General features: G+C 31.7%; 1 protein-coding gene across 1 annotated transcript in view; it reads left to right on the forward strand.

The window, feature by feature from the left end:
• Positions 1–4,817, forward strand: part of LOC143076378 (uncharacterized) — a 55,352-nt gene extending 50,535 nt beyond the window's left edge. The window contains exon 11 of the mRNA XM_076252117.1: positions 1,120–4,817. Coding sequence (XP_076108232.1) covers positions 1,120–1,421 — 302 coding nt within the window. The 3' untranslated portion in view covers positions 1,422–4,817. The remainder of the gene's footprint in view (positions 1–1,119) is intronic.
• Positions 4,818–12,343: the final 7,526 nt, after the last annotated feature.

Below are 12,343 nucleotides of genomic sequence, written 5' to 3' on the forward strand. Positions count from 1 at the left end.
CGTTTCGTCTACATAAGACTCATCAGTGATGCTCAGATTGAAATATTTATAAAGCCAAACAATTACAAAGTTTAAGAGCATTGAGGATCCAAAATTGTTATTATTACAATTCGATGGATAAACTGAACAAACGAACAATTGAAATTAAACATTTGTTTAATTGTATATCTGAATCCTATTTTTGTACACTCGACCAAGGTGACACTTGCTACAACAAGTAACGTAATATTTGTTTACATTTAAAAATGTACATGTTTGCAGTTCATGCATGTTCCTCTGCATTTGCATTTTTTTGTAAAGTTGCTAAACATTCTAAAACAACTGTCCTCCCATATTATGTTAACTTCAAATATCTTCAATTTCAGTGATCGTAATTCAATTAAAGTATAACTGATCGACCTGCTCATTTCAAGAGATTAACAGAGTTGATTAGCGTTTTTTTTTAATAGTTAGCATATACAGTTTTTATTTCAATTACAATTGAACTTTTTTATATTAATTTGAGAGTTAAGTTATGTTGATCTGTAATATGCATTCGTATCTAATAAACTTGACCAACTTCTTTTAAATTCTTAGTCAGACCGTACGCGTAAGGTCCGACCGTATGGGTATTTTGAAAAAGTATGCATACGGTCCAGACCGTACGCGTACGGTCCATCTACTCATACGGTCTGGAACATATATATATAGTTATTTTGCATCTAATTCGTTGAACCATTTCACTTGCAAATATCGATAGTATTTGGTTCATTTCACGAACAGAAGCTAGCTATTTGATTGGTTTAAATAAACTAACAAATTCCTATTAATTCAATATAAGATGTACATTCGGAAACTATGCAAAACAAGTTCTAAATTTAATCAGTTAATTAGCAGCTAAAGTTTCGATCATTAATTCCTTTATGAAATGTTTGTAGTCCATACATGACTGACTCTCAAAACATGCAAAAAAGCAGGACTGAATTCACATAGATTTTGTAAATTATATATGTTCGAAGCATTAGTCTAGATTCACCTTCACCAGGAACGTTCAAAACCTAATAATTGAAAGTCAATAATAAATACGTATGGAAACAGAAGAGATGATAAAGACACTATTGTTACTTCGTGTTATTTCAGATACTGATCCAGAGAAATGGGATCTTGTTCCTTCGGACGAGGACATTGATAAAACGGCACCTTTGATTGGAAACAAATCATTATTTTTTCTGGTTGAACTTGGTATGGACCTCGAGACATGGGAGACCATCAATCACAGGCAAACGAAACGAGATTTGGTGAAACTAAACAAGGACATTCTTGATGAATGGATGCTTATTTGTAAAGCAAAGCATGTCAGACCCACCATGCGGATGATTGCCCAAGCGTACACAAGTATTGGAAAAGACATTCGAGTTCTTGAAAATACTCTTTTCAACTGACCAGAGACACTCTTTTTTGCTTTTTATTGTACCTGTCTTGTTTAATGATTACATTTGTAACAGGTATATTGAGTTCAAAAAGACGTTAATTGATTTTTGAAAGATCTGTTATAAATCTACAATTAAGAAATATAATAAAACTGATTAATAAATGGTGTAAAATACCACACAGTTTGAAAAAAGATTGGCTATGAAGATCAACCACACATTGACAAGTATGTCAACAAAGTTGCTGCATATTGACATAATAACTTCTTTTGATTTACGTTTTTTTCTCAATTGATGTGTTACATATCATACAAATGACATTCTATACTTCTCAAATACATCAAACCTTTTCCAAGAATGAACTTCATCTTTTACTTTAAAACCCAAAATTTTAGAAAATGCAAACCTCGTCAAAAGGGCTGAATATAAAAGTCAAAATAGATAGGTACAATTGAGAATGGAATAAATCAAAGAGACAACAACCCGACAAAAGAGTAAACATCAGCTGAAGGTCACCAATGGGTCTTCAACGAAGCAAGTAGCATGAAAATATTAAAAACATGGAATACTATTCAATGTGTGTAAGATCTTAATAGCCACTCTATTTGCATTTTACTCCATGCACTTATTAATTTATTATGGTCCGTTGTTTAATACAAGAGAAATGTAGTGCAACAACTTGTTGGCACTAGTTACTGGTCTTTTTTTTTTAATTTCCATTGGTGTCGCTTCAAATATGAAATCAATAAATTCTTAAAAATTTGTAAAATATCGGACACAGTATTGGCAATGTTCTGTTGGACTGTAACTTCCACATGTCAGATATCAAATATTTAGTGTTATTAAGATATAAAACTTCTTTACATGATTAAATGAAAACGACAAAGACTATTCCTGTAATAGAAGTAGGGCTACATCAATATACATTAGGTACGATAATAAATTCTAAGTTATGATTGTATACTTTATGCGATCATACCAAACTGTGTAAAATCAAAGTTTGTACTTGTAAGTATTTGAAAGACGATGAAGTTTTTTGTTTTGTGTTTGATGATTTTTCATTTACTACATGTATATATCATGTCTTTTTTATACCTATATCGATCTGTTATATATGTTTTCTTTTTATTGCATAGTTTTTATTTCAGATATATTTTCATATTTTATTGATATATTGTTTTTCATGCATTTGATACTGTGAGTTACTTAATACAATGTTTTGCTTATCATCTTGTTCAATCTCATTTATTAAAAGGAGTAAGCATTTTTGATTGCGTTTGGTAATTGCGTCAGCTATTATCAGAATAAGAATCAACGAGTATTGATAATTTGTGCACATTAAACAGTAGAAACGTCGCGCTCTTGCAAGTAGCAACATACTATTTGTCAGGTTTTGAACCCATTTGTTAAACATATAGGTTGTTTATGGACAAACTTAGTTAAGCTTAGAACAAGTAGATTATAATATATGTGTACACATGATTTTTTATTGGAAGGGAGGCGAAAGATACAAAAGGGACATGCAAACTCATAAGTCGAATTTAAACTGACAACAACATGATTAAAAAGAAAAAAAGACATACAGACACACACATGACACAATAGTACCAAAAAAAAAGACTCGAGGGTACGCAGATCCTGCTACACGTGTTGCACCCATCGTGTTGCTCATGTTAGTACAATTCCCGTCATTAGTCTAATTCGCTAGGTAACACTAGTAGAAAAGGAGACAACTTTCGTAATTGGAACATATCCGTTATTATCTGTGAAAAAGATATTACATAAAGGTCTACCAACTCGCGATGGCGTCTGTAAAATTTACGAAGGGACGATTTCCGTATGCAGACGCTGCTGGAATGTTGCTACATAGAATAAAAAGTTCACAATTTATAAGTTTAAATCATCTCTTTTGTCGTAAAGTTTTGTTTTCAGCAGACCCTCACTGTCAATTTCGAGTTGAGGTCAAGATATATAAGGTAGACTTAACTACATCTGTTTTATACTTTTTACTTTATCTCAAGCTCGTTGGGATAGATTCTTTATGTTTTGAGAAAAAGATTATTAATGATATGATATAATACTTCGATAGATGTGTCTGTCTACTTCATGCTATAAATAATTTTTCATCATTTTGCTGATTTTTTTGTGTGCATTTAATAATACATGTTCTTGATTGTTTTGTATTTCACATTTCGTATGATTTTATGTGTATATACTATTATGTTTTAGCCAATATTAAAATGATATGAGTGAAGTACTAAAATTAGTTGCGATGAAATGTAGCCCGCCTCAAGAAACTTTACTTATATCTATTAAGCAATGTAAGCATTAATTCGTGAGGTCAAGGTCTTTTAAAATGAATAATGTTGATAGCTTGACAATAGATAGACCTTGTTTGAATAACAGTATGATTAGACGATGTTTTGCTTGTATGGTTAGTACATTAACTTCTTATGTTGTTTTTTTATATATTTTTTTTTATTGATCTTATATTTTCGTCGGGGACAACCATCTCCTTGCTGATTGGCGAGGATTCAATAATAACAATAAATGTACTCAATAAATCCTGTAGAACCGTGGTTACATTCTTATTCGATGGTTATTTTTTTGATGGATTGTCTTGGTAGATGTTCGTCAATACTTTCAGGACTCAATCCAAGAACGCAAGTTTCATATTGGCCAATGCAAATTGTTTTTCAAATTTAAAAAGGCAAGTTGTCATGAAATACATTTTTTAATGTTTTCGCTGGACGGACAAAGTTTCCTTCGAGAGTAAATGAAGCTATAGGATTTTTCTTTAATTTTATAAATTTGAATCAAATACAGTGTTTTCTATCTTAATCAATTTGTTTACTTCGAAGCTTTATAACTTATACAATCACATAATATAATGGTAAGAATGAATCAGGAAAATGAATAATTTGAAGTTACACGGAAAAAGAAATTAAAATGAATATTTGAAGTCACACGGAAAAAGAAATTAAAAGGACTGTCAAGTACTGCAAAATCTAACAACTGGAATGGTTCTTTCGTCAAATAACCGCAGTGTGAATTTAAGTTTTAGAAAATACACTGTGATTTAGAAATCGGATACATATTCAATGCAGACATTTGTATCAACACATACGTAACAGATGGAAGCAACATTTTATTTGTTATATTCTATTTTCGGAAACATTTTGAATGATTAAAACACTCGGGTAACGATTGTATCAACCTTTTTGTTAAATATCTGGTTTCATAACCTTTTTATTTGTTTGTGTCATTTTACTTTATATTTTTAGCGTGTTTGTTGTTTAGATTTATTATTAGAAAACATTTTGTTAATTGATGAAGCGCTTTGCCATTGTATTATTTTTGCTTAACAGGTGTATCATAACTGCTTTCAAAATAAAGTAATCAAAATAACTATTTGTTTTATTTCCATCCTTCTAATAATTTTGTCATTTTTGACAAATATTACAAATACATTTCTACCAATAGAGACGTAAACCATTCCATGGAACATGGAAGAGATCTAAATGTACAGTATACAAATAAGGAGATGTGGTACGATTGTCAATGAAACAACTATCCATCAACGTCAAAATAACCAGGATATTAGCTGATGGTCACCATACAACATTGAACAACCAATACTGTATAGTCAACTACTATTCAGACAAAGGGTCATACGAGCTATCAAGTCAAGACAAATTAGAAGATGCAATCAATGTTGTTGACAGTGATAAAAGGCTCCTATTTACCATCAGTACATGCAATTGACGTTGTCCAGTACACATAACACACAACGTGGGAATTAGATTGAACAGTAGTAGTGTAAAGAAATGTTTTTACTTTTATTCGGGCGACACTGATGAGTCTTTTGTAGACGAAACGACCGTTTGGCGTACAAAAGTGTGTCTTGTATCTTTGAATATTAGCAAATTTGAATACAAGTAATTTTGAAAATTTGCTCCTATACCATGTATACGAGCTATGGTTGGTTTCGACTTTAAATATGAAGGGTAAACTTTAGACTTGAATATGAACAAAAATAAAAGATACCATGTTTATAACTAAAATGGCACTGATCAGTCTCAAGTACCTGTTTATACGATATTAATTCTAAGACTGGTATCTTTACTAAAATCTTCAAATTTTGCTTAATTAAGAGATTAAATGACAGAATGTTTGTTCTCATAGTTTTTCGTGAATGTGCAAGCAGAAACAAAAACAACCTGAAGAAAGAAGGAACACTTGTGGAGATTCTTACACAGGTTATAAAAAAGTAAAGATTGACGAAGTCCTAGCCTCTACAGATGGGTGAAGTCCTAAAAGAGAGGCGAAAGATTTCAGACGGAGAGTCAAATTCATAGACCTGTACAGATTGTCTCTTGAAATAAATTGATAACCGATATGAATAGTTATCAAAGGTACCAATATCATAATTTAGTAAGCGTTTCGTCTACAAAAGACCTATCAGTGACGCTCATATCAAAAAAGTTATAATGCCAAACAAGTCAAAAGTGGAAGAGCATTTAAGATCCAAAAATTCCAAAAAGTTGTCCCAAATACAGCTAAGGTAATCTATGACTGGGATAAGAAAATCCTTAGTTTTCGAAAAATTCAAAGTTTTGTAAACAGGAAATTTATATAAATGACCACATATTTGATCTTCATGTCAAAAACGAAGTGCTGACTTCTGGGCTGGTGATACCTTCTATGACGAAACGTCCATGAAATCTTAAGCGCGACTATTATTTGTTCCCTTAACACATTGCGTTGCTTATACAGATTATGAATTCTTCATGTTGTATTTGAAAACGATGAAACCATTATTTGATTGATGCTGTTTCATCATAGACCCAAAATAGTGTCAGAATTATTTGATATTGATAATGATATCAGTATTAAAGATGGGTCAAGAAGCTTCCCTGCGTATCGTAATTGTAAAGCGTTGAAGGTGGTGTTATTGCATTACTATCAAATCTATGTAACTTCCTGACGCTGTTTCAATTTTGTAAAAGGGAGAACTTATTATAAATGTGCATTTAGTTAGAAAACCAGTAAAGTTTGATTGGTTAAAACATTTCCTATATCCTTCATGCTATTTTCATATTTCTCGTTCAATGTAAAAAAAATATTTCTCATCTCGAGAGAAAACTTTGTTTTTGTCAAATGATTGGTAGAAATTTTAATAAGGCCTCAAAATTCTCGATTTCTTCTGAATTTCCTTTTGTAACGTCATGAAGAAGTCGAAAATCTATTTTGACGTCACATATAAAGAAAAAAATATATAAACAATTAGATCGTTGGTTTTCCCGTTTGAATGGTTTTACACTAGTAATTTTGGGGCCTTTTATAGCTTGTTGTTCGGTGTTAGCCAAGGCTCCGTGTTGAAGGCCGTACATTGACCTATAATGGTTTACTTTTATAAATAGTTATTTGGATGGAGAGTTGTCTCATTGGCACTCACACCACATCTTCCTATATCAATAAACAACTTTCTGCAAATCTTTGAAAAGGAAGGATTAATTTTGATTAAATATAGTCAAAAAATCTTTAGAAAACCGATTCGGCCGTTAAATCTCGTGTATGACGATATGTCTACACTCAAACAGTTCATTTTTAAATATATAAGAAGCTGGGTAAGCCTAGCTTTTAAAATTTAAAATTCAAAAGTCTTGAGTTGAGAAATGTCGTAACACACATAATGCAGTGAAGGAATCTACATTCATATTATAAATCGTAAGTTGATAAAGCATTTAAGAATTATGAACACGAAATTAGGATCTAACTCCGTTAATTAGAGCTTCTTTTCTTTTGACCATAGTTAAGAGCAGGTTTGTTTCAGCAATATATTCAGAATAAATGTCTTCAATGTTTAGTTGATTCTTTTATGAATAAAAACCAATTAAATAGTGATGAGTAAAGCTTATATATTATTTTATCTAGGCACAATATATACAGATGATACTATTAAGATACGTTAATTCGTCATTTTATTTACACTGAGTGGCTTAATGATCTAGTTTGCTACCTTTCTTTTTGGATCGATCCTTTGATCTCCAGATTATCCAAAAATTAAATTCCATGGCGATCTAAAGGAATTCCTCTACCTTTTGTTGCTACTACGGATCAGATTTTCAAGACGATACAGATAGTTAATTTTCTGAAATATTCTTGCGAATGCGTACCCAAAGAATTGGAAAAATTCTTATCACCGATATCCTGATCAGAAACATCAAGCTAGATACGTCGAATACTTATATTTTCATTTTCATTGAGGTTGCAAAACAGTTACCCTGCATTATGTGGTCAAATGTATATGGAAAACTTTTCTGTATGGTTTATCGAAACAAGTTAACGCAGGTGATTAAAAATTGAGCTCTCATCTGGATTTTAAAAAGGACCAATCATATACAGATTATTTAAATCATCAAAGTACTATGGCTTTACAATTCAGTGTTTGATAATAATAATAAACGTTTATACTTTTGGATCAATAACTGATCCCACTATTTGGTCTTTGACCATAATGGTCAGTAATATGTTTGTGTGTAATAAAGAAAAACTGTCAAAAACATATCATCATCAAATTATCTAGCATGCTATATTACTAGAGAAAGGTAATGGAACATGTCATCAAAGACAATAACCAAGGTGTGGCCATGCTAGAATTATATAACAGTATCTAGCATGTTATATTACTAGAGAAAGGTCATGGAAAATGTCATCAAAGACAATAACCAAGGTGTGGCGATGTTATAATTATATAACAGTATCTAGCATGTTATATTACTAGAGAAAGGTCATGGAACATGTCATCAAAGAAAATAACCAAGGTGTGGCCATGTTAGAATTATATAACAGTATCTAGCATGTTATATTACTAGAGAAAGGTTATGGAACATGTCATCAAAGACAATAACTAAGGTGTGGCCATGTTAGAAGTATATATTAGTATCTAGCATGTTATATTACTAGAGAAAGGTTATGGAACATGTCATCAAAGACAATAACTAAGGTGTGGCCATGCTAGAATTATATAACAGTATCTAGCATGTTATATTACTAGAGAAAGGTTATGGAACATGTCATCATAAATATGACGAATAATGTAAATGTCCCAAATAAATATGCTTTTGTATGTTTGATTAATAAATATGAAATGAATATTTTATGATATTGATTTCGATACGACTTTTATCAGAAAAGACAGTGTACTACTTCGTCAAAATAAGACTTGAGCTGGAAGCATCACAAGAAATTTTAGCGGGCTGACCGCGGGTCTTAAGATGCACGGGGAGAACAAATGCATCGGTGAAAATGTCAGAGGCGAGTCGCGAGATGTGCAATCTGTTTTGCAAACCTCTTAACACAATGTAATGATACATGCACACAGTATTACAATATGCTAATTTGTGGGTGTCCTTTTTTTATTGTGCTGTCTGTCGTTGACAGAATATGTTCGTTGCTGTTCTGCAGGTTCGATGTTGTGTCAACTATTATATATTTTGTTTTTGCGATTCTCTGTGATGAATGTTCTAATGTGTGCGTCTGTTGTCTTTCTGGCACGTAGTATTGTCATTTTAGCGATGTAGTTTAACATTGTCATAGACCGGAAGGTTTGACTAGCCATTACACCAGGTTCAACTAACTATTTGTTTTCTTAAAATGTCCTGTACGAACTCAAATATATGGCAGTTGTTATCAAAAAGTTCGTTTCTATGAACGATGGCGTATGTTTTTGTTTAACTTCAGTGTTCCTGTTGTTCATTTGTTTTCATCTAAGATTTGATGTGTTTCCCTCGGTTTTAGTCTATAACCCGGTGTGTTTTCTCTCATTAGATTTATAACTTTTGAACACCGATATACTACTGTTGCCTTTATTTATTCAATACATGATAAAGTCTTATATTCAGCATTTATAAAAAAATCCAAATCATATCTCTACACACAGGTCTATTAAAAGATATGATTGTGGTATTATCGTGAAAAAAATAGAACTTAAACCATATAGGTGTCCTCATTTGAAGTATTTTCAACCAATAAATGATACCTCTTCTGATGGATGTTTCGTACCCGACGGTTTTTCCAGCCAAGTAGGCTACATTTCTGTGCTGACATGAAATATCAATGATATTGTTTTTTTAAAACTTTTTGAAAAATTATGCATTATTCGAAATACTAAGGAATTTTACCTTAGCCGTATTCAGCATAACCTTTTATGAATTTGGGGCCCTCGAGGATCTTTAACTTTCTTCTTTATTTGGACCTAGAATTGCTTAAAGGCATGCATCCCTGATGAGTCTTGTAAAACGAAACGCGCGTCAGGCGTAGAAAAAATTATAAGCCTGGTACTTTGAAAAGTATCAAAGACAAAAAATACCAACACGTAATGCAAGGTTGTAATACCAACACTTAATGCAAGGTTGTAATATACGGATTTGTGTTTGGATCAGCAAACTGATGTTTTTTAGAAAATAAACAAAATGCAAGAAAGTGTGTGTGAACAAAATTGTACAAAATTCCTTTACACAAAATTTACAACTTCTACACAACATATACAATACATAATTCTAAGACAATAACAATCAAAACCAAGAAATAAACAAAGACTAATTAAACAAAAAGAAATTTACAACCATATTTAAAATAAATAAGAAATAACTCCACCAAAAAAACGGGAGTTAAAATCATGTGCTCTAGAAGGGTCAGCATTTCCATCAATTGGTGAAATAAAAAAGGCAAACACATCAAATGAATGGCAAGCAACTGTAATATTCTTGACTTATTGCAGATAATTTTTGTGTAGAAAGTGGAGAATTTAACCTGGTTTTGACGCTAGCTAATCCTCTCACTATAATGACAGTTGCGTAACATTCTATTATATTGACAACATTTAATGCGTGATCAAAAAACCCAAACAGAACAGGTGAAAATGTCAAACAATGAGGTACATAAGTCAACGTTGTGTTATAATGTTAAGTGTTATAAAATTAAAAGACAAGAATTCAAAAATTACAATAACACAATAAAACACTGGCGAGATGTATCAATAACGAGCTACACCAAAACGATATCACCATACTTAGTTATATTAAAATCATGATTGTTATGTTTAATTATTATCCTGACATCAGATTTTTGTATTTGCAGGTTGTGGATAAGACTACGAAAGTCGAGACGTGCCCACTGCTATATAGTTGTATATCTATGCTAATGCATTTAGATGACCTTCAAGGCTTAAATGCATCCATAGATGAAACTGTAATATTTGACTATGATAACGTAAATAATAGCGGCGAGTTCCTTGAATTAATTGAAAATGTCTCGTCAATGCCCAATATGACGAATATGACGTATCTAGAAGGAGATATTATTGTTATCTGTCCTATTACTAATATAACGTATCTAGAAGGAGATATTATTGTTATCTGTCCTATTACTAATATAACGTATCTAGAAGGAGATATTATTGTTATCTGTCCTATTACTAATATAACGTATCTAGAAGGAGATATTATTGTTATCTGTCCTATTACTAATATAACGTATCTAGAAGGAGATATTATTGTTATCTGTCCTATTACTAATATAACGTATCTAGAAGGAGATATTATTGTTATCTGTCCTATTACTATAATATGACGTATCTAGAAGGAGATATTATTGTTATCTGTCCTATTACTAATATGACGTATCTAGAAGGAGATATTCTTGTTATCTGTCCTATTACTAATATATGGTCCACTACGTTTAGTAAGGTTATATATATCAGTGTAATAGGCGCAGGTGTTGTCTCTATACTGATTTGAAATTGTCTAGTAATAATCCTTCCTTTTATGAACCAACACTTTCAGGTATCAGTTTTTATAACCATTCGTTTGTTTGCATTCGTATCTTTGTTTAGAGGATTGATCTTATTTATTGAAAGTTTGTCAAATTGTCCTCAAATCATTAACATTAGTGTCCCAAACTTCCGATGTGTTGTACAAAAATTTAGTGCATTTATTGAAAATGTTATTTCACTTCATGTATGCCTTTTGGCTTGTCAACGTCTTCTATTCACGGTGTGTCCCCTTAAAGCTAGACTGTACAATACAAAGAAGAATATACGTATTGCGTTGTTAATAATATATTTTGTTTGTGTTTTATTGGAAGTCGTATCGGGTTTCTTAGACCGTCGATCTTGTGGACAAAAGGAGTATTTTAAAACATTTCAGGCGCTTGTTTTATCACACATTGATTTGATATTTTTCAATATTTTATTCAGTGTTTTTCTTATGTCTGCAATGGTCGCATCAATCATTAGAAGAGCAATATCTAAACATCTTCTACAGACTGCAGGGCAGCAAGCACAGTCCCAAATTGCCTCTGTCTTTGTCATCACTTATATATTACTTTTTATTCTAATTCAATATGCACCAATTGGTCTAATGGATGTGTGTACTGGTGATCAGTACAGAGTGATGATTGATACATTTAAAACGTTTTTACAAGTCATTGTTTATTCTTTGAATCCATATATTTTTTGTTTAAGAATAAGGGCTGCAAGAAGTACATTGTCAAAATTGTTTTGTAAATGTTGATGCATAGTTACACAGTGAAGAAAGGGATAAATTATTAATAGAGTATACCAAATATTTACATTTCTGTGCTTGTCTATGTTTTTATCTGTGCATGTTTGTTTCTGTTGTAACAGTATACGCGTCACTGTTTTAAATATCCTGTGGTGTTTGTCGTTGGTGGATTATGTTCTTTGTTATTCTGTTGTTTGCATGTTTGTTTGCATGTTTGTTGTCATTTTATATATTATTTGTTTGTGTGTTTCTTTGAAATGAATGTTCTTGTGTGTGTTTGTGCCGTATTTGTTCACGTAGTGTTGTCAATTTAGCGATATAATTGTTTTTTTACATGGTCATAAAGCGGAGAGATTGGCACGACAA

The sequence above is a fragment of the Mytilus galloprovincialis genome, chromosome 5 (genome assembly GCF_965363235.1).
Source record: "Mytilus galloprovincialis chromosome 5, xbMytGall1.hap1.1, whole genome shotgun sequence".
In the NCBI taxonomy this organism is placed as follows: Eukaryota; Metazoa; Mollusca; class Bivalvia; order Mytilida; family Mytilidae; genus Mytilus; species Mytilus galloprovincialis.